The sequence below is a fragment of the Anabrus simplex genome, chromosome 5 (assembly GCF_040414725.1).
Source record: "Anabrus simplex isolate iqAnaSimp1 chromosome 5, ASM4041472v1, whole genome shotgun sequence".
Taxonomy (NCBI): domain Eukaryota; kingdom Metazoa; phylum Arthropoda; class Insecta; order Orthoptera; family Tettigoniidae; genus Anabrus; species Anabrus simplex.
Genome location: NC_090269.1, coordinates 306,021,822 through 306,046,554, shown reverse-complemented (window position 1 = coordinate 306,046,554; position 24,733 = coordinate 306,021,822). Strand labels below are relative to the sequence as shown.

Below are 24,733 nucleotides of genomic sequence, written 5' to 3'. Positions count from 1 at the left end.
TGGCCACGGTCGCTTCCTTCCCACTTCTAGTTCTTAACTATCCCATCATTGCCATAAGACCTATCTATGTCGGTTCGATGTAAAGCAGATTTAAAAAAAAAAGTTAATATCAATATAGTTTCCACGAAAAATCTTCTGTAGTGTTTTTGTGTCTTATTGAGTGTCCCTGTTTACAAAGATTGTGTTAGTGTAAGGGAATGGGAAGGTTGAAGAGCAGTTCTGCTGTTGCGAGATGCTCTATTAAAGTAGTAAACGTGAAAGAACTTGTGTGAATCATTGGAGGTCATGTCTGACTACTTCACTCTTGCCATTCCTTCATTTAAGGCCAATTCTTGCAGTAACAGTTAAGCTTATTTGTATGGATGTTTGTATTAATGAAGCTTAGTATGAAAGTGGGCTTTGTGGATGGAAGTAATTGCCCTTTAGTTTATGTGTACTGCATTTGTATTGGTGTTAGCTGTTAGTGTTGTTTATTTTCTTTTAAGGTGGGGTAACATTTTCTGGAATGCAAGGTAAGTTGCTGCAACTATGCATGCTCTACACTAAGCTAGCTTATGGCTGTAATATTGGAAACTTTTTTTTTTTTTCCTTTTTTAAGCAGCTACAAATGATAATATCCAAGTAGCTTCAGAGAATTAACATTCCTTCCATCAAATATTACACAGTCTTCTTTAGATCTCTCTAGTTGAAGCAGTTGGCAATTGTAGCTATGGTACTGAGTGTTTAAAAGTAAAATATAAGGCATATTAGTTGTGAAGCCAAGTAATAATATTAATAAAGTAGTTAACACTGTATCAAAAATATAATGTAATGCTTTAAAGAAAATATTGCATAAAATTTATTGTTAATCGCTTAGTTCAGTCTTATGTCTAGTTCTTAATAAACTGATATCCTGAAGTATGTAAGCTTTCTTGAAATGATACTGAGTATGTGTCTGTGATGCTGTAAAAATGTAACTCTTGAATAACTAATGACAGAATTATAGTTGTTCAGGATCTCTGGTTAGTTACTCCATAGTTTTAATTGACTTCTTAATTTGTATATTGATTCTAACATTTCCTTAAACTGGTATGTTAGCTACTGCCATCCGCAGGAAGTTGTGGAACATTGTTGAGTATCAGAAACTTTTTCTTTCGGCTCTTAAAAGTTGTGTGGTTTCCTTTGTTATATTCCTCCGTGGTCTACCCTCTGGGGAAAAGATCATTGGGTATCAGATCTGTGAAGTGAGCTGGCTGCCTTTGTTGCCACATCTGCCAGTCTATTGATAAGGAAAACTAGAGTGCAACCAATCGGGAACATCACGTGCTGATGGACCCTTTTGTATAAACATAATTTTTGAGCATACCCAGTATCTTTTGGCATTCATTGCTGTGTATTAACAACATCAAAACACTTATTATTTTTCTTCCATTGCTTTTCCCATATTCTGGTGGGGTTGCAGGTGTGATCTGTGCTGTACATGTGTCTTGGTCTTGTATTACATCTGGATGCCCTTCTTGACACCAACTCTGTGTGGAGGGATGTGTTCATTATTACATGTTTCTGTGGTAGTTCATAACATGCTGTATTGTGTGTGTAAATGATGAGAGAAGTGTCAGGACAAACACTACCATGCAGTCCCCAAGTTGGAGGAACTAACCCAGATGTGATTAAAATTCCTGTCTCGGCCAGGAATTGAACCCAGAACCTTCTGGCACTGACATTCAGCCATGGAGCCAGACTGATTCTACATCATCCAACTTCAAAATATTAAACGATTCGGATCAGTCATCAGACTATCCTAAAAAATATTGTGCAAATTCGATTGTACCGAGGAAACAATTGCTGGACGTGTTAAATCTCCAGAAGAGATATTTCTTCAAAATTGATGCAGTTGTATGATATGAGGGCCTCTTTCATGAGATCCTTGATGAATATATTTCAGTGGACTTCTTGTGATTGTTTTGTGAACAATGTTCTCAGTGTTGGCTGCTTGCAGTACTGATACTACTCATGGTTAGCGACTTACCATGGCATTTTAAATTCTGTTTGCATCCAGTGTCACATCGATTCTACGTTCAGACCTCCACAACCTTTTTACTTGAACCATGGATCTCCAACCTCATAATGGGCTGCTTATCTGGGCTCTCGCACGCATTCGTGCATGCATACATACATAGTATAAGTGTAAAGGAAAAGTCACATATAAAAAAAAAATTTCAAGGTATAGAATGTATATCATCACTGCTTCCAACAGATGTGGGTAAAAAGTAGAGCAGTTACAATTATGTATATCTAATCCTTGTCCCGTTTCTCTACGGGTTCGCTTATAAGCAAGTTGAATCTTCATTGCAAATTTTTACGACTTGCCCTTCCTGATGTCAACATCATCACAGAAGTTAATGAGATTAAATAAATGACGTGGTATTATGATAGTAGGAAGAGAGAGGGGTGAAACCTGGTGCTGGCACATAGCCTGTCAAAAAGCGCCAAGAGGTCTGCTCAAGGCTTAATGTTGCCATCCAACGGATGAATTTCATACACACCATCGTATGCCCTCACTCCATATGAACACTGGAGAGATTTGGAATTGAATCCAGGCTTTTGTCATACAATCTGGTGATAGAAGATGTATATCACCACCTCTCATTCTCTGCTGGCCAACATTCTGACCGTTAAATTTTGTTTTGATCAGCGGGACTCGAACCGGCTAAATATGGTGTCAGACCATATAGACTTGATGCCTTAACAGTCATGGCCACCAGGCAGGCTTTTAGAGAAGTTATAATATAATGCTAAAAAAAATGTTTTCTTCTTGTTTAGTGCACTTTTTATTTTACAATGTGTGTGTGTATGTATGTACATTACAAGTCTGACACTTTGGCTGAATGGATAGTGTACTGGTCTTTGGTTCAGAGGACCCCAGGTTCGATTCCCAGCCAGACCAGGGATTTCTACTGCAAATGGTTAACTTCCTCTTTCTCAGGAACCGTTCATCTTAAAACACTTCTCTTCATCTACATACAACACACCACACTACTAACAACCACAGAAATACACAGTAGTGAATACATCCCTCCATATAGCATTGGCATGAGACAGTTAGCTATGCATAAGTAGCAGAAGTGCAACAAAATCACTAAGTTGGTAATGTAGAATTTCGAACACACAATCATCGCTCATTATGTGACAAATCAGTACAACTTATAGCTGTCTCGGGCCCTGAAGCATGCTTAGAGGTGATGAGGCTTACTTAGCACTGAAGTATCCCAACATATTTTGGATTCACTATTGGATCGCAACTTAGGTCAGTTACTGAATGTTAGCAGGATTAGGATGGTGGGTAGTTGCTCTCTTCAGTACGTGCCGTGCATTTTCAACACATTTCATGTTTGCAGAATATGTTGTCCATTCCATTCAGTGTATGCTATTCATTTCAAGGAGCTGACTGACCTCTCTAGTTCGATGGATTTGAGCATTACCATCCACTAATGTAAAGCCCCTTCAGTAGCTGCAAATCCTGTAACTACAGGTTGGAGATGCTGTCTCTGTATACGACTTATAGGCTTACTGGTATGTTGCCCAAACATACTCCTGGCAGGGGGCATTATCACGTCGATCAGTTTAACATTACCACTTATTGCTCTGCTGGCACTCCAAGATTAAAGGGTCATTCTATCTATCACTGGATCATCTGTTTAAACTCTAATGCTCCTATTGTGTGAGTGCAAGCTTATGGTGGATGACCTTATCAGAAAACAGTTTGCGCTTCCGTTGTTCTTGACGCCGTGGGCTGTGAGTAGTTGCTCACCTCTTTTGAGCTGCCCTATGATGTGGTTTAAGAGGAGTTTTCAGCACAGGCCTCCTTGATATCTGTCCTCCATTGTGCAGCCAATTTTGCACTGTCTGAGCTGACACATTCATTCTGATGGCCTTCCAAAGGTCCTGGTAAAACAAGGTGGTAGTTAGTAGCAGTGAGCCTATGATGTTCTGAAAGTAACGAATACTGATACTCTCTGGGAATTGTTTTTCATGGGTATCCTATCAGTTTTGTCGATCAGTAACTGTTGGTGCCTCCCTGATTTCTTTTTTTTTTTTTTTTTTTTTCAAACTCTGGAGACTTACTCCAACATGAGCAGTGACATCAACTTGTCACTATCCTTCCTACAGCAGTGTCACAATTCAAATGTTGTCAGTAGCAGAAATGGGTACTCTTGCTATGTTTACCTCTGTCTTGTATGTGTTGTCAGTCTTAAACAGTACTTTGCCTGCTTTATGGGCATCTCCTTAAGAATGAATGTTCAAGGTAATTGTTGAGACACATGTTGAAATATTAAGGGAACAAATGGACGGATCGAAACAAGATCTGTACATGGTTATGGATGTGTTGCGAATATCTCATATTACTAAATGTTTTTGAAGGGATTGATGTGAACATTTTGAATTACTCTTGAATTTCAAAGTAAATTGACTAATCTGTTACTGATTATATTGATCAGGTTTTTTTTTCCCCCCCATAGTTTATGCCCCCATTGGAGCATGTTAATCAGTCCTATACATTAAGGTCTGATAGTATTAAATAGAGTCAGCTTTTCAGCTTCGTCTGCTCCAAAAACTTCTTCATTCTGTCGGACCTGGCTGCCCTTTGGTTGTCAGCAATGGTGTACTTCCTTTGTTCAAATGTTATGAGTTTGAATCGTAAGAGTTTATTCCTTAGAATCCTCTTCTCTTCTCTGCTTTCAATTTGGAGCATTGATACATTTAATTCTTCTAAATATTGATCAGTTTACTAGATGTAAAAAAAAAAAAAAAAATTAAAAATTTCCACTTTCATCTCAAGATGTGATTGCTGCCAAATACAGTGATGACTAAAATTATTTTAAATACACTTCATGTATTGTAATAGATTATTCCTTCATGAAGTACTAACTACATTTTGGTTAAAACTGACAGTTACTTATATGCAGTGTTCTCCCTAGGGCCTTTTTGATGCCGTTTTTACAGGCCGCCCAGCTAACATAACCTAGGTAATTGCTAATTACATAATATTTATACATATTTGAATCACTGGTTGCTCCAAATTAAATTGTACATACTGTAAAACTGTTTATTTACACGATACATCACTTTTATCAGCAGAATTGCTTCAATTACATTGGAGGTTAAATGTTTAGCTTGACTGTCATGTAGTGTAGTACCCGAGCAGTTGTCTGGATTAACGTGGAATCGCATGTGTGCATTCGATTCCGCATGACTTCACAAAACCCGTCTGGCACTCCACAGCAACCGAGTGGTAAGCCCTGGTGTTAGCCCTATGTGATTATGAACGAGCAGTAGTCGAACCCCACTTTCGGCGGCCCTGAAAATGGTTTTCCGTGGTTTCCCTTTTTCACACCAGGCAGATATTGGGGCTGTACCTTAATTAAGGCCACGGTCACTTCCTTCCCTCTCCTAGCTCCTTATTATCCCATCGTCACCCTAAGACGTACCTGAGTGGGTGTGACGTAAAGCAACTTGTAAATCAAATATAAAAAGAGCGAGCAGTAGAACGCTAGAAGTTCGAAATACTCTTATATCTTGTTCGTGATAATAACACTAAAATAGTTATATTTTGCAGTTAATGTATACCTGTCTGATATTATTGTCAATACCTGGGAGGAATAAACTGAAATTTTAGCATGTTCATTTTTTATGTAGTATTCTCCGCCTGGCTGCTCATTCCTGCCACTCAGCTGACGAAACTTTCTAGGGAGAACACTGATATGTATATTTTTTTTTGCAGATTGTAGTTAATTATATAGGCTACTTATATTGTAGCATTAAGAGAGATGTTAATTTTCTTAAACCTATACATACAGTTGCAGAAAACACATTTTGTTGTATGTCTGTTTTCACCCATCTCTCTTTTCCTGTTGATCTATACACATGTAACAAATTTTGACCTGTTAAACTTATGAAATTTGAAAGTTTGTTCTTAGAACCCCATGACAGTATATTAAATGAGGGAACATTCTTAAAATAAGAGTGAATATTGGTCTGAGTTGATTCACCTGATTTCTTCCTAACCATCATGAATTCATACTGCCAACAATGTTATTGCTTTAAATCATTGCTGCTCTTTGAACTGCTGTTGCATTGCCTAAGAAAGGTTCCTATGGTTCTTTGTTATATTGGTATAAATTCTCATTCGCCTTTAGCACTTAGTAAATAATACATTTCTATTGTTTCTAAAAAATAAGTTCAGCTTTAAGTTTGCTTACATACTTCAGGATATTTTGTTAGGAGTAAGGCAACATGTGGAACAACATGTTGACTTGCCAGTAGGCCGGGATGCATTTCCAGGTGACTCAGATGATATCCCTGGCATTGGCCAGTATGATGACTTCCACACGATTGACTGGCAACGAGACATAGCCCGCGATCGTATGCGCCATCGCTACATCGTGAAGAAGAGGCAGGATTCGATATGCGATCTAATAAAAGGCGCTCATGATGCCTGGTCTGGCTGGGTGTGTGTGCTGCTCGTTGGTGTCTTCACAGGCGTTGTTGCTGGAGTTATTGATATTGGTGCGAGTTGGATGTCGGACCTGAAATATGGCATCTGCCCTCAAGCATTTTGGCTCAACAGGGAGCAGTGTTGCTGGTCATCCAATGAAACTACATTTGACAATGGCAACTGTTCACAGGTAAGATTCATGGAGTTTTATTTTCTATCCTCAGGTTAACCAACTACAGTAGCTTCCAAATGGGACTTTTGTTTTGGTGACAACAATTAGCATGCTAGATTGCCAGCGTGCTTCACATCCTCTAGAGTCGCTCATTTTCTAAGTAGATAGTAAAGTTTTGTTTCACATTTGTTAGTTTCTCCTTTGAAGATGAGGTAGAGAATACATTAACAGTCTATCTGATAAGGACGACTGTAGACTTGGGCATCTAACATGTGGTATAACAGAATACACTGAGAATACAGTAATACACTGAGACAACTGAGGGACCATACAAATGAAAGCTGCTTCTTTTTTTTTTTTTTTTCAATTACATCTCATTTGAGTTCTAGATCAGTGGATTCCATCTGCTTCTATCCTTCCATCACTCTTGTTCAAAAACTTTTCCCCACATCTCACCCTTCTTCTCAAATCTGCCTTAACCTGCTCCAACAATCTTTTTCTAGGTTTCTGCCTTGGGTGTAATGTCTTTTACTTTCATTTCAAACACTTGTCGTGGCTTCTTCCCTTCCTCCATTCTCTGCAGGTGACCAAACTATCTCAAATGTGACTATTCTTTCCTTTCACTGAAAGAGTTTATTTTAAGCTTCCCTTTTACCTTTACATTCCTATCATGATTCCTTTTTGTTTTTACCAGCATACTTTGCAGGAACTTCATTTTGCTTGCCTATACAGAATATATATATTTTGGTCATAATTGAAGCCATTTCTTTTCAGTTTTGACTTTTTCAATTTATAATTGTTAGGTTCTTCAGTCTGTCGAAACTAATTTATGAATAAATAAAATTTAGTAACTGCCTCAAAAGGAAAACATATAACAGAATTATACCTGAAAAAAAGAAAACACTTAATTTTTTCTTTCTCAGGTAGTTGCTAAATTTTATGTATTCATAAGTTAGTCTCGACAGACTGAAGAACCTAACTGTTATTTATTGCCTATATTTTGCTTTCCTCGGCCATGGCGGTCACCTGCATTCCTGCTCCATATGTCAGGATTGGTACAAAGCAGCTTTTGTAAGGTTTACTGTACATTCCAATGTCACACAGTAATTCCACACTAGTCCTCCTATGCTCTGAAAGAGCTTTACTGCAAACTACTCTCTACTACTGATCTCGTGTCTTATCCTCCTGTCTTCGGATATCTCACATCCTAAGTATTTAAACATCTTTAGTACCTCTTCCACTTCTCTCTTTTCTTGTTATTACAACTTCCCTGCTTTCCTCTTTACTAATTTTCATTTTCCCCATTCTTCAGTTTTTTTCACTCCACACATTCATTTGGTATCATTATCATCCATCAGCAAACAAATATGTTCTTGTTTTTCCTTCCATAATCTCATCCATGATGTAAACAAAAGAGTGACATACTTCCTTGTCTCAGCCCTGTTTTTACTTCAAAATCATAAGAATGCCCTACTTGTGTCCTTACTCTACTCTTACTGTACATAGCTTTTATCATTTGGATTATTTCCCCAAATACTCCCTTCTTTCTGTGTGTCCACCATACCCTCTCGCTTAGAAAACTGCTGTAAGCCTTTGCTTTTTAGTATATCAAGATCAAATCTTTGCCATACCCAACGTTTCTATGTTGGCTGTCACTTTGCAAAAATGAGGCCAGTTGTCTACCTACCATTTCAAAAACTATATTGTTTCACTTTCAGTTGTGCTTCCACCTTTGACCTCACTCTATAAAAGCTATTAGAGCGAAATACATGCTTTGTTTTTGAGTTCTGATGCCAAACAGCGTTTTAGAGCAGTGAATGCGAACTGACAGTTCACAGGGATGATATTTATATCAGTATACATCTGTACTGCTACAGCAAGCTTGACTAATGTTGCAAATTAAGTAATAGGTAGCATTCATATCATGAGGTGGTGAAGATATGAAGCTTAGACTCACCTTCAGAATGGGCAGTGCATCAATTTGAAGGACTTAGTGCCTGGGACTAGAGTCTCCAAGATGAGGAAAATATAGAATGCATATTGAGGATTGGTAACAATGATTTAAAAGCATGCGTGGAAACAAATCCACACATCATTAGTGAAAATACCCAACTTCAACATTTGCATTTTAACCCTTTCCGACCATCTGTAGCATGTGGGGAAAGTAAAGAATGAGTGATCCGGGTAAACTATCTCTTTTCGAAAATGCAGTAATCCAGATTAACTTGTGAAGAACTCCAAATAACAAGAAATGGTAGTGCTTCAATTAAAGGATGCTTAATTGTATTTTAGTTCATAAGTAAAGATTCATCTGCTAAAGGAGTGTTATTTAGTAATCAGTCATAAGAAAAATTATTATTTTACTACTATGTTTTACTTTTAATATTTAAATATTTCTGTATATCTGATATTTGGGGTAATATTTAGACTGTGACCTGATACTTCCAATTTTTTTTAATGGTTTTTAATTTTGATGCATTTTATCCACATTTTCCATGTTGTAAAGCCAGAAATTAATAGATTCTTAAAATGCTTTGCTATTAATTATGAGGTTTTCATAATCAGAGAATGAACACATGTACTATAAATGATTTGTTTCATTTCTCAATCAAATACGAAGTAAAATATGATCTACGAGTAATTAGAAAGTATTTTTTATGTATGTCTTTAATGTTGTTTCTCATATCTTTTCTGCTGGTTGTGTAATTCCTAATTACTATAGGCTCTGAGTCTTCTGAAGACTTTGTAGACAGAGTTAATTATTATTTGTGAGGCATGATAGCCAAGTGACATCACTGGCTTCTCACCATATCAGACAAAGTTCTAACACCAATCATTGCACGTAAGATTTTTGAGATGAATGTGGTTTGGACTTTTTGTAAAACTTGATTTCATATGGCTCTTAATGACATTGGTCATTTAAAACTACAAAGCGGACCCTGCATCTGCGGGAAAACGCTAGGTTGAAGAAGAAGAAGAAGAAGAAGAAACAATGATTTAACACTACAGGCTGCTTATTCATTAATGCTCAAGTTCATTTTGAGACCATTTCAACGGGAAATTACCATATTGCATTATACGTAGGCTAGTTACCAGCAACCTAGTCCATGGATAATGGGGAACGTACAAGTCCCGAGGTTGAGCGCTCTAGCAGACTTTCATAAGTTACTGTGCTGCGAGTTACAAATGTAAGTAGGAAGAATGGAGCGAACATCCAGGGATGTTATTATTTATGATGAATTTATTGCCGTAAATTTTATACTTAAGAGTGAATCAAATAATGCCACCAAAAGAGCATGACATTTCAAATGATATCATAGGTCTTAAATAACAGAAGGTTTGAAAAAATTATTTGTATCCTTTTTACAATTTGCTCTACGTCATCGCGACACGAATCTTATGCAGACGATGGGATAGGAAAGGGCTAGGATCGGGAAGGAGGTGACTGTGGAGTTGATTAAGTTACTGCCCAGCATTTGCATGGAGAGAAAATAGATGAATCCCTAACGGTGTTAAATGGGGGTTAAGACCCAGAAACAAAAACATTCATTCCTCTGAAACCATTTAACATACTAAAACAAAATTTGAAATGGTGGTATATTTTTAAATCTTAGGTGTGAAAAAGGAAATATTTTAAAACATTCCATCTTTAAGGGTTTAAATGACGTTAGTTCCAGAAACGAAATGATTCATCCCTCCAAAACCGTTTGACGTACAAAGCTGTAATTTTACAAGAAGGTTATTCATTTTCTATGTCCTACGTGTCATGTATGATATAGCCTACTTCAAAATGTTATAATAATAATAATAATAATAATAATAATGTTACTGATTTTATGTCCCACTAACTACTTTAATGGCTTTTGGAGATGCCAAGGTGCCAAAATTTAGTCCCGCAGGAGTTCTTTTACATGCCAGTAAATCTACCAACACAAGGTTGACGTATTTGAGTACCTTCAAATACCACCGGACTGAGCTAGGATCGAACCTGTCTACTTGGCCTCAGAAACCCAGCGCCTTAACGATCTGAGCCACTCAGCCTGGCTTTGAAATGTTTCTCCCCTAAGGAGTTTAGATGGGGGTTGACTCTGAAATTCACAATATTCATTTTTCCTAAAACGTTTCACGCATGAACTTAAAATTTTATGTGAAAGTTGGGCTCCCATGTCCTAGGTGTTAAATAGAAATATTTGTAAAGCATTCTACCCCTAAACAAGACATTTATTCCTCCATTACTGTTCGGTGTACAAAGTTGAAATTTCACAGGTTGGTCACGTCTACGCCCTAGATTTTAAATAACATATGGTTTTAAAACATCCCAATTGTACGGGGTTCAAATGAGTGTAAGATCTGAAAATACATAATCATTCCTCCAAAACTGTTTGAGGTATGAACTGAGTGTGCATTTTGTAGGCTAGCTAACAGTATACTCTCCAAATTTTAAAACTTTGGAAGATAACTTTCAGTTTAAAACTGTAGAAAAGCACAAGTATCTTGCTAGTACTGTATAAGAGAAAACTGAAAATCTGAAACTGAAAAATTGTTTGAACCAATACATCTACCCGCTTAATTTGGTAAAATGTGTTTGTTTGTACCTAAATGTGAAACCTAAATTTGATAAAAATAAAATCAAAACTGAGGGAGTTTCTAAATTCAGTCATAACTCCCCTTAATATTTTTCGCAGGGATGAATGCGGTTTTATTTATTGAAAGGGTGAAATCTGGAATCAGTCACCACAGAAACTTGCAATTGTAATTACATCCCTCTGCTTAGGGTTGGCGTCGGGAAGGGCATCCAGTCGTAAAACAGGGCCAAATCCACACGTTCGTCAACGGTGATCAACCGTCCCGCATTTTAGGGTATTTTGTACATGTCCCGCAATTGTCTAATTTTCTATCTGAAGGAGTTTTCGTATTGTCAATGGTACGAATTTTCAGATCATGCAACTGTCCTGCCATCTAGCTTCAACTAAACATAGTGTAACCATTGCCAACAGTGTGATTTTTGAAAGTGCAAAGGAGCAGGTTATAGCAGGTTAGAACAAGTACTGATGCCGGCCTCGTGGTGTAGGGGTAGCCTGCCTGCCTCTCGCCCGGAGGCCCCGGGTTCGATTCCTGGCCAGGTCAGGGATTTTTCTCTCGATCTGAGGGTTGGTTTGAGGTCCATTCATCCTACATGATTAGAATTGAGGAGCTATCTGACGGTGAGATGGCGGCCCCGGTCTCGAAAGCCCAGAATAACGGCCAAGAGGATGCGTCGTGCTGACCACACGACCCCTCGTAATCTGCATGCCTTCAGGCTGAACAGCGGTTGCTGGGAAGGCCAAGGCCCTTTCAAGGGCGTTGAGTGCCATGGGGTTTGAGGGGGGGCTGATGCTTGTTTATTTGTTGTTTAAATTAGCCTAACATCTGGGTCATGGGCCCTACAAGGTCTGTTAGAAAGTATTTCATGTAACCGATGAAACTAAGAAGTGCCATTAATATGTAATTTTTCCTCTATTTCCAATTTAAAAAACTTGTGATACCATTTAGACTATTTTATTATTTCAGAATTTGTTAACTTTTACATGTTTTCATTTAGATGAACGGTCTTCAACCCACAGACTGGAAAAGAAATTGTACAGTAATTATGAATGAAATGTATTTTTGTATGTTATTACTTCAGTACGAGCACTCTTGGTGAAAAAACGAGGGAAACTGGCAACACAATGCTTTTGAAAACGCCAGGCTGAGTGGCCTGGCCTTCTGATGCCAACTTGGCAGGTTCTATCTTGGCTCAGTCTGGTGGTATTTGAAGGTATTCAAATGTGTCAGCCTCATGTTTGTAGATTTACTGGCACGTAAAAGAACTCGTGCGGGACTAAATTCCAGCACCTTGGCCTCTCCGAAAACTATAAAAGTAGTTAGTGGGACGTAAAGCAAATAACATTATTACTATTATTATTTTTTGAAAATGTTTACATTTTTGTCATTTTAAAATTAAAGGTAAATATGTAGCTGTTCCCCAAAATTGTGGATGTCACCCCTTTTTGTTTTTACTGTCTTGTCCCTCATTCCTTCCTGCAACAGATGGTCACCCTACGTCCAACACAATCGCACCCACAATCCCACAGACGTGGTAAAAGCGGCGGAAGAAGTGCAGTCTGGAATCGGCGCACAATTAATTATCAGATTAATGAATTTAGCATTGTAATAAATAGGGACAAGCAACTTAACGAGATGTCATTAATGTCTGCTTTAATAATATTACTCCACAGCCATTCTCAAGGGATCAGTTATGTATGTATGTATTTCTGGTATTATTTCAAGATTATTTCATTCAGTTCACTGGCAGTATCCATTTTTGTCTTTTTTCTGTTCCTTCCCTGGGAACGCTGAAAATTTACGATCATTATAATGTTCTGAATTATGGCAGTTCACGACACAACTGTATCGTTTAGTACAACAAGGATGTTCCATTTTGCAGTTGTATGTAAATAGTATGTCACAGTATACTGTTTTACAAATAAATCTTCCTGTCAATCAACACCACAGTTATACTTTAGTTAAACCAGCATGGGCTGCACACTACTGTACTGTTTTACCACCTTTAATGCTAGTAGTCACTTGCACGTTCCCCATTGCAAACTATTGGCCAATAATTCAAACCAAAAATTATAATCTACTGGCAAATGTTATGCTTTCAAAGTTGATGCACTTTGAATGCACTGTTGTACTTTTGTGGTTGCTTCACTAAGTCCACATTTTGTTCCTCATTTCATTGCCTCAGAAACCATTTTTATCCGTTATCACTTAAGACATCTCAACAACTGATGGAAATTACAATATGTTACAACATCAATAATTTCTGTTCGAATGTACTTAAAGGGGAAATCTCATTTGTCTATTCAGATATGTGTATCTTAAGGCCATGGCCGCTTCCTTCCCACTACTAGCCCTTTTCTATCCCATCGTCAGTGCGATGTAAAGCAACTAGCAGATTCAGATCAGTGTTGAAAACAAAACCAACTTTTCTGGACCATATTACTTGTTGTCCAAACATTAAGTTGTTCTCTAGCTGAAGATAAATCACATTGTTTACATCTTTTAACTATTACAATTAAGCATCTCTAGACACATTACCTGGATGTAATCTTAACTGGATGAACTGCAATGAAGTACCGTCCTTCACAGAAAGAGACCACAACATTTTAACGCCGCATGTTTCATTAATTTTTAAGACTAGGTTTCAATACTTGTTTTATTGTATATTGTTTGTCATGCATTTGTCAGTTTTATGCTTAAGTGGCTGAAGGTGACCATATCGTTAGATTGAAACTAGTATCACAAGGTCTTGATGTGTATTGAATAGGTAAAACATCTTTTTATTTTGAATTGTAATTATTGTTCATCAATGCGGATTGCCATGAAGATTATTTCTTATGATTACTTTTAAATTACAGTTTACATAGTGAAGTTGCCTTCTCCCAGTTAAAAATGTATCACAGCGCTGATAAGCACTATTTTGACTAAATTAAATCATTGAAGATGAGAGACTGTATCAGACAATTCCTGCAAGAGAAACAATTTAAGACACAATAACAAAAATAAAATTTACCTCAACTCCATCAGGCCGGACTCTCCTTTGGAGCGAGAGCTCAAATGACGCCTACTCTGTTGGATAACCAAGATCTGAATTGACGACTCTAATATTGCATTTCAGGATATACCCCTCCCCCAGTTTACATTGGAATCCTTCCAAAATAAGGGAACCAATCGACCAATCACGTGCAGAATTTTAATGAGCAGTCTTTGCTTCTTCATATCTGAGGGGTGGAATATTTCTCACACTCTCTTGACATTCTCCAGGATGCCCTGACGATTGCCAGAACACCCGAAACCAGGGTTGTTTCTGACGCCAGCGAGACGGGAGAACTAGAGAGCCTGTCCTTCCATAGGGTGCCTGAACCTTTCTCTTCTCTATTTTACTGTGCCGAAAAAGATTTATTTTATAATAATAATAATAATAATAATAATAAAATAAACTGCACCACAAATAAGATAAAACTGAATACAAAACTCAAGAATACAAACTTCCGCTTTATCCTTACGCGAAACAAACCCACAACAGTACATTTTCAACCGAGGAAAGGGGACGAAGATCGGAGCATTTGAAGAAGTACTGGGAGGACCGTAAAGCCCGAACAATCCCTTCAAAGAGATCTGAACAATGAACTGACTAAAGTGATCCTATGCGGTCAAAAAACAAGAAGAAGAAAATAAACTGCAGAACAAATATTTCCCACTTTACACACGCAATCCCAAAGATAATTTTATATGCATATTGTAAACTGGTACAATGTATTTGAAGTCTGGACACATTGTCCTCATCACCATAAGGCACTGCCATAGTATGCCTATCAACACGCATCCAACACTACTGCCGCAGTCCCTGCCAGGCAAGCTTGTCATGCTTTGTTTGTCTCTAGACGGCAGTTACCTGGTCTTGAACTGGTCTTTCTATGGCAGTAAAAACCATCACAATGCAATAAAACATGAAACAAATGTGTGTTGCTAACATTGTTAAGGTGAATCATAGTGTTATCTATAGGTTGTGGCTATAGTTCCAAGAAACCTATTCAGTAGCTGATCGACCTTGAGGGAGCTAGTCATTCAAAACAACAGCTGTACAAAACGGAAACATACGCATCTCTTCATGGAGACATCCTCGATGCACAGCTACCACTCTGCGCAACGAATTCTGAGAAGCCACAGTTGTGACCAAACTGTGCAAAATCAAATCGGTTCCATGACGGGTTTGAGGTTTAAGACACCATACAAGGTGCCTCCACTTCATAGGGCTGCTGATGTCGGGACACACTAGAATTGGACAAAAGATTAATTTAAAACATTTCCAGCAAATTTATTAAAAACCACCATTCCAATACTTTACTTGAAACTTCTTACATTCTGTACTCCAATACAGGTATCAAAATGAAACTCGCAACATGTAATACAAGATTAATGACCGCGAACTATGTTAAAGTGTGCATTGTTTTGCATTTGCCTTGTTCCGAGGAGCAAATGTGTTCGGCTGCTGTATACAACATTCTCCAACCCATGGAAACTAGGGTTGCCAGATTTTCAGATGGTAAATATGGAATACTTTGATTTCTTTACCTTATAGTGCAAAAATGAAGCACTGTAACCATTTAATGAATGAAAGAACAGAGCAAAGAAAGATTAACTGATAAATAATATAATACCAGTGTAAAATATTACTAACTAATAATTAGTTAATTAATACAAACTTACATTTCACAAGTACATCTCATTTAAAACATGCCAATAATATTATGCCAGTGTAAAATATTGCTAATTATTAGTTAATTAGTACAAACTTGCTTTTCACGAGTACTTCTCATTTAAATATATCATATTTAACACTTTCTTGTTCAATAAAACATTTTTGTGAAATTCCTTACAATTCTTATCATAGTTGAAGTATTACATGTTATAAATCACATTTTTCTTGGTCCGTATTGAGCTGTCATATAATATTTATTCAACAAGGTACGTAGAATACAAGGTAGGGATCATGAGAGAGGTGCGCAGTAGCAAAGCAGAGCTGTGACGTCACGCAGGACCCTCGCGTTGAATCTGCTCTGAATGAGGTAGAGGTAGTTCGAATAAGAATCGCTGTACACGCAGAAGCTAGGTGCTAATAATACATGATAGTAACATATCTGTGGTGTATAAGAAACCGTGTGTTTATTTTATGTGATAAAAAGTAAAAAGCAGTAATAGTGTACACTTTTCAGTATGCTTTGTCATGCCATTGCAGGCTGCACAAATCATAGCAGGCACATGAAGGAACAAAACATACACTTTCATGTATTCCCTAAAGCCACTGACCTAAATGGTGACAGAAGTAATCAAGTCCTTATCGAAAGCTATCTTTCTCAGCTTCGAGGGTTCGGAAGGCTTTACGACCATCCTCTTCCAACAGCTGTGGCGCGAAAGGTGAGATCATTGCTTCTTAGCCTCAATGCTTCCGAGGCGATAAGAAATTCCATCTGTTCACCAGAAGATTATGAAACACTACGCCCAAATGTGTTACATGCTACTTATGAACTCGATCAAAACTCGGATATCGTGTGCCAGTCTAAGGCCAGTGTTGAGCCCACAACATCCTATTCTTTACCGGAGGATGAGCAAGGGTTCGTTTAAGCTCTTGAAGAGCTAGTAAAACAGCTTGAGGACAGTCGCGAAACCAAGGATCGTGATGAGCTGCTTGAAAACTTCACTGGCTGTATTGTAGCTTTTAGGGTAAAGAAAAACTTCGATATAGAAAGTAATTACGGAGAGAAAACAGGTCAAACTACAAGGGGTGGAAATTAGATTTCAAAAAGAGTACCATTTTTTTTTTTTTTTTGCAAGTTGCTTTACGTCGCACCGACACAGATAGGTCTTATGGCGACGATGGGACAGGAAAGGGCTAGGAGTGAGAAGGAAGCGTCCGTGGCCTTAACCTCTTAACATGAAAGCCCGAGTATACTTGGGATTTTATATATTTATATAAAATAAAATCCCGAGTATACTCGTGAATGTCGCTCATTGGTCGGTACCTAATTTAAAAGCCCGAATATACTCGTTTCTTGTTGTTTCTCAATATTTCCGCCAGATGTTTATGAAACTATTACTTTAGGGTCCTATTTTTGCCAACAGATGTCTCTGACTCAACCGTAGTGGATGTTGGTGACTCAGGCAGTTTGTTTTTGCGGCTTTCCAGCGATGTAGCATTGTGTGTTGATCCTTGTTTTAGGGCATTTCACACAGCCACAAACATTTGAACAGTATTGAGTGTCATGTTGTATTACTTGCCATCTGTTTACCTGTAGTGCTGTGTTATTTATTTTAGAACCCATAAAAAATATCACGAGTATACTTGGGATTTTAAAGCAGGAACTTTTCGGTGGCTTATATTTCATTGTTAAATTCGAAAAATGTATTTTTATTGTTACCACTGTCATTAGTTTTCAATAAATAGCCCATTTTAACAATAAAAAAATTAGGTAAAAAAAATCACAATTTTTAAATAATTGGCATGTTAAGAGGTTAATTAAGGTACAGCCCCAGCATTTGCTTGGTGTGAAAATGGGAAACCACAGAAAACCATCTTCAGGGTTGCCGACAGTGTGGTTCGAACCCACTACCTCCCGAATACTGGCTACTGGCTGCACTTAAGCAACTGCAGCTATCAAGCTCGGGAAAGAACTGAAAGATGGTTCTAACATCATCACAAACCTTACGGATATTCTGAAGAAGAAATTCCCCAAAGTTTATGAGCTTGCAGTTTGCTTCGTGAGAATCTGTTCTTTTATTTGAATGGACGCTTTAAACAAAAGTAAGACATTCAAGAGACCGGGTTTCAGTTAATACAGTACCGATAAAGAAAGAAGAAGAGCAAAGAAATTCCACTGATACTATGGATAAGTGTGTTGGATATTCTCTTTTTTTAAATATCAGTATTATTCTTTGTGTATAACAAGCCTGTTATTTTTTTATGAAAGGCAATTTATTATGTTGTATATGTAACCAGTGCTAAGAATGTTAGTATACAGGCTCATTAATTTATATGGCCTATCTAATTTTAACGTGGAATTTGTCAGTTCCTGGCACTTGGAGGAGAACATTTACTGTACTGTTTGTTTTGTGGACAGTTTCCTAACATTTGCTGTTTGTGTTGTTGACAGTGTATATAGTTTCCCAATATTGCTTGTAACAACGGACATATTTTTTGCAGTCATTAAGCTTTAATGTTCGAGTCTGTAACAATTAGAGCCCCTTGTTACTGTTATCATGGATGTTGAGAACATGAACATATGGAATGGCCATTCCACTGGGATCACAGTCTTAGCATTGTTACAACCTTTTATACAGATCGAAATACTTCAGAAACGCTGCTGGATGCACACTGTATTTGATCTATTATTACTCTTGTAATAGTGAAGTGGAATGAATGCCTTTTGTTAAGCGATGTTAAAATATCAATGAAGTTCTCTTATTTATAACTTGTGGCTAAAATACAATAGCTTACAGCTGTGTATTAGCCTACCTCATACAGGAGATAAGGCGTTGAGGGTTCACGCTGACATCATCGACGGCCAAGCATGGTGGGGAGACCTGCGCATGATCCCTACCTCTTACTCTAACTACCTTGTTTATTCAATATATAATATTTATTCAGTATTTTTCTATTTGACTAGACTAACTACAATTATGAAGTGGAATGCATTGAGACAATGTTAATCCTTAAATAAAAGTTCTGGGATACATAAACTGACTATGAATGTAACACTGTTGAATCACCTTAGCTAGTTATTTAAAATCAGTCTCTTTGTCCATTATTATGATGGTTCTTCCTTGGACACGTATTCTTGATGATACACTTTAATGTTTATAATCATAGGTTATGATTTTCATTTCCATCTTGATGTATAACTAATATAATAGAGTTTGAGGGATGTTCCAACATTCATCACAATGTAAAATATTTGAAATTTATTAAGTGAAGACCGGTTTAGACTCCCTTGGAGTCATCATCAGTTCTTGTAGATAATTAAATCCTTGGAAATTAAGTTCTTGATCTATTATTGTAAATGTGTCATCCACGTATCGTAATCATAAGTTTAGGCCTCGTATTTTAGATAATATTTTCGTGTGTTCTAGATGATCCATATAAATATCTGCTAAAATATCTGATACCGGATCCCCCATGGATAATCCCTTCTGTTGATATATTTCCCATTAAATGTGAAAAAATTGTCTAGCACAAAATTTCATATTTTAATAAAATCTTTTATCTCAAGATTGCCAAGATGACTATGCTTTAGTTAGATTTTCTTTAATAATGTTAACTGTTTCTTTGGTTGGGATATTTGAGTACACGTTAGTTATATTGATTGAACACATGACATGATTCAGCTGTATTTAAAATTTTTGTAATTGTTCGCAAAACTCTAATGAATTTCTTAATGGGGAAGAGTTGTTAAATTTATAGTGAACATCTTAAAAGAGCCCCACCCACAATGAATACTCCTCCAAGACCAGCCAAAACACCGTCTGCCTGCCCATCCCCTTCCCCTACTCGCCTTCCCCCACAGACAGTACACAGATATAACACGAGGTGTGCAGGCTCACTCACAGCCAGTCGATCGGGTAATGTCACCGAGACAAGCTAGCCGTGAGAGAGACAAGGGGATAATTAATAGATTCCAATGCCTTTCACTTTTAATTTAATAACACTAATTCCCAATAGTAAAACATACATTTTTCTGATCTTTACAGACACTCATTTCAACTCTGTTCTTCATATCAAAGTTCCAGAATTTATCAGTTATATGAACACATTGAAAAGTCACTTGTTCGACTCTCTCCAACAACAAGCAGCTCACTACTTTAACAGCAAAACATCTATTAGTAACGTGACAAAAATATTTTATGTACTCATTTTACTTGCATAAATCAGAACTAATATAATAGAGGTTGAGGGATGTTCCACCATTCAACACACTGTAAAATATTTCAAGTTCATTAAACGAATATGTCAGTTAAAATCAAATAATGATTTTTAAAAGTTTAAAAAAAAAAAACTGTTACAAAATTGCCTTTTTAAACAGAGAATGCAATATCAAATAGGTCAACCTAGTCAACTATCTACAAATTCAAACTGACAATTCCCTACAGGGATATCCTTTTTACGTATGTTATTTCAATAAGAGTCAACAGAAGTGGAGCAGTTAGAACACCTTAAAAGAGTTTTCGAACAGAAACATTAAAGTGCATCATCAAGAATACGTGTCCAAGGAAGAACCATCATAATAATAGACAATAAGACTGATTTTAAATTACTAGCTAAAGTGATTCAACAGTGTTAAATTCATAGTCAGTTTGTTTTCCAGAACTTTTATTTAAGGATTAACATTGTCTCAATGTCTCTTTGTCTCAATTAGTTGCCTCATTGTCTCAAAGTGTACAAGTGGGGAGTGGTGACACTGAAACATTTTATACAAAAGTTAAGTCTCAAGCAAGGAAGTACACTGTCACCATTATTGTTTATTATATTGATGGATGAAATCATAAAATGTGTAAAATGGAGTATCAGCAGTGATGAAGTGAATGCTTTGGTATTTGCAGATGATGTGGTGATTTGGGGAAAGGGAAGTACAAAGGAGACTGGACATTTGGAATGAAAATCTGAAGGAGTTTGGAATGGTAATTAGTAAAAAAAAAAAAAAACTAGTCATCCACTGTGAAAAAGAGAAGCCAAGTGAACATAGATGGAGAACGGTTAGAGAATGTAGAACAGTTTACTTATCTGGGTAACATTATTAATGGAAGTAATGAAATCAACCCTGAAATTAATAACAGACTAAGTAAAGGTACAACATTTTATCAAGTCAGTGAGCTTTTATGGGATGACAAAGTACCCATGAGAACAAAATTAACATTATATAAACAGTTTTTCATACCAGTTGTAACATACCGACTAGAAATGCTGGTAACTAATAAGAGACAAGATAGTAAGATCCAAGCAGCAGAAGACAAGAAGAGATAGAATTCAAAATATTAAAATCAGAGAAAAGATGAATATAGAACCGTTAGTACAGAACATACAGAAAGCAAGACTGAGATGGTTCGGACATGTAAAAAGAATGGGAAAGGAACGGGTAGCAAGAAGGGAATTGGAAAGAGAAGTTAAGGGAAAGAGACCAGTTGGAAGACCAAGAAGAAGGTGGATGGGTCAGTTTTGGAAGGACATCAGAGAAGCTGGATTGGATGTGGCGGAAGTAATGGAGCAGGAAAAGTGGAAAGACAGAAAGGAGTGTAGGAGGCTTGTAAACCACACCCGGGCGACTGGAGTGGGACATTGGTGATGATGATGATGATGATGATGATGATGATGATGGTCTCAATGCATTCTACTTCATGATAGTAGTTATTCTAGTCAAATGGATACTTATATGTATTGTTAAACAAGAAATTTTAAAATAACATTAACTAAATAGTTTAAAATTTTTAGCAGTATTATAATCAGAATTCTGATGGTAATGAAAGATTTTGAGTCGAGAAACTAGTTGATGATGCCCTAAATGAGGGCAAAATATGTCCCAGCAACTGAATCGATCTTAATGTAAGGATTCTACTTGTAAAGAAAAATAAATTGTATTGAAAAGGTGGATACCTTCAAAAATTGTTTTGAATAAATATTAAAGTTCAGTTTTAATCAAATCTACACAATTTGAGTTTCTCTCATTCCTCCATTTTATTGCTATTACTGATCCTTGCTAGTACACCGCCAGAGATGCTAACTGTCAACAGATGTGATGTAAAGAGCACACATCCTTTGTGATTAGAACTGATACTGATGAGTGATCTTTGATCAGAAGCAAAGGGTACTGAATATTTTAGACTCCAATCAAAACTGTGCACTTTTAACAGGATTATGGCCTAAAGAGCAAGATTTTAAAATAGAATTTGTTTTCTGAAAAACTGAGCATTAAACTTGCAGTTTAAATGGTGCACTGTGTGTTAAAAATAATAATAATGGAAGAAATAAATCTTCCTTGTTAAACTGTACATGTGGCAGTCTTAATGATAACGTGCTTTGCAACTGCAATAGATCAAGGATGACAGTGCTTGATGAATGCATATGTGGAGGTCCTTGGGATACTAATGGTGGACTGCCCAATGTGTACTCCCAACATGACCTACATAGAGAATATGCGGTACCTTTGTCAGGAACCATTTCCAATTGTCCAAATACACAAATAACCTGTTGGGCTTTCGAACAAGGCACCATTGAGGAATGGGACAGTTTGCCACATGACTGTTCAGTGATCTGGTATTTGACATACCCCATTGCATACAATAGTATCTCTGGGCTCATAGAGGTCCAACGCGTTATTGGTGGTTCACAGTGGATCTGCAAGTGCCATTAGTATGTCCTGTTCCAGAGGAGTGACTTCCTTTGTTGATCTGGCCGTTCAAGCCATTTCACTGTGCATGCAGTGTGCTTTGGTACCAGGATGTTCATTTTTCATGTATGTTTTATTTTTATGTTAACTATTAATAATATGCTGGAAGAATACCTATGTCTGGAATATGCTTAAAAGTTTTTTGACAATTGTAATTTGGTGGTAAATTTGTAAATGTGTGTTTCAGTGGTGGACATGGCCAGAAGTTTTCAGCCAGTCAAGAGAAGGTGTTGGCCCATACATCATCTCTTATTTGTTTTACATTGTTTGGGCCCTAATATTTGCTTCACTTGCTGCATCTCTAGTCAGAATGTTTGCACCATATGCATGTGGCTCAGGTATTCCAGAGGTAAGTTATTGTCTTCATCAAATGTTTGTAGATGGATTTACACCCTATCTCAAATAACCTAGGAGTCAACAATAACAACTCCTCCACCCACGTGTGCATTGCAGTATTACTCGCATAAAAACATCAGTCAAGACAGTGAGATCAATAGATAGTTAAAATAACCTGTAACTAACATGTTATAAGAAAGAATACAACATTTAAACAATCAACAGACTGAATTGAGAAGATAATTCAGTAATATACTCACCAGTTTAGTCACTGGAGGAAAGACAGGTTGCCTAATCTCCTCTGTAGTATCATAACATTACCATCAGAATCCATTTGTTGCAATCCATTTAGTGACATCCTCTACTAGCTGGCCTATCACCCCCATTTTTTTTCTTCTGTCTCTATGTTTTTTACACACATCCCAATGTTGAGGTGTCAGTAGTTCGATCCCTTCCAGTAACGAAGTCGTCTTACTTCCGCAAGGGTGAAAGTTCTGTTGTTACATGCCACATGACCCCTTTACTTGGCTCCACAGACTTTCAATGGGATTCAAAAAACAAGGGTAGGGGGTAAGATCTAAAGCGACAACAATAGATATAGCCCTAATTATTTACATGTCATCGTCTAACTTTATTCGCAGGTATGTTTTGTTTGATGAGACTGAGGGAACCTTGAATGAAAGTTGAGATTGTGTAGTTTAACGCCCCAAGCGGGGAGTCTAGTAAATGTAAGTTTTGCAGAGATTGATACTACTTGATATTAACTTGTAATATAACTTTTTTAAAAGCCTATGAAGCATTGTAGTTACAACAGTTAACCAAATCCTCAACACCACAACAGACTGACTACCAACTTTGTTCATAATCAGTAAATACAGTGAAACCTTGTTAGTGTGTTCCTCATTAACACGTTTTCCCGCTTAGCACATCGGAAATTCGAAGTCCCGATTGTCGTCGTATTAAATCTATATAAAGACTACCTCGCTTATCGTGTCTTGAATTTTCGCTATTACCGCTTAGTACAATCACATTCCTTCTAGACCTGAAAGTGTTACTGTATTTGTCATCCTTTCTAAAAGAAACGTGATTTCCAACTTGGGTAAGAGCCATCGCCACAGTTGCGTGATTATGGGAATAGCCCTTACTGAACTTCAAAGGACAAGTTGCATTTTCGGGGAGCAAGCTATTAGCCTCAGAAATGTTCAGTTTTGCTTGCCGGTTAGCAGCGAGATTGCTGAATAGCAGAGTGAGCCTGTTTGTGTTTGTATTTCACATTCCATTTAGAAGGTAGAAATCTATTTATTGTTGAGTGATACAATGAAGTGTAGCTAATATTTGTCGCGTGGTACGGTAGCCTATTAAATTAAATAAGTTTCATAATGATAGATCCGTATTGAACTGCCATTACAATAGAGTAAATTAATGTATTATTTGGGTCCACCTTTTCAATACAAAATGTAAATAGTTTAAATTACATAAATGATTAGGGACTAGTTTCGACCTAGTAATAGGTCATCGTCAGTCTAAAGCAAAATTAAAACACAAAATACCGAAGAAATTAAACAATGTAAAGACACGTAAGGTCTCGTAAAAGTACATACCATGTGAGATATTGTGCAGCACTATGTTAAAAAATAACTCTCTGAAAGAGATTCATATTAAGTCCAGTGCATATTAAAAAGATGTTATAGGTAAGAATCCTTGAGTTGCTGGAATATGCTAGCTCCTTTA

The 24,733-nt window shown here is 37.1% G+C and overlaps 1 protein-coding gene across 10 annotated transcripts in view; it reads left to right on the top strand.

Annotated features, from left to right (window-relative positions):
* Positions 1-24,733, top strand: part of ClC-c (chloride channel protein 3) — a 376,006-nt gene that overhangs the window by 197,314 nt on the left and 153,959 nt on the right. For 4 of the 10 annotated variants that reach the window (XM_067147496.2, XM_067147490.2, XM_067147493.2 and 1 more), the window contains 3 exons: positions 486-512; positions 6,304-6,665; positions 22,854-23,015. In XM_067147496.2, the coding sequence (XP_067003597.1) occupies positions 486-512; positions 6,304-6,665; positions 22,854-23,015 (551 nt within the window). The remainder of the gene's footprint in view (positions 1-485; positions 513-6,303; positions 6,666-22,853; positions 23,016-24,733) is intronic. The other 6 variants (XM_067147491.2, XM_067147497.2, XM_067147494.2 and 3 more) reach the window with 3 other exon arrangements.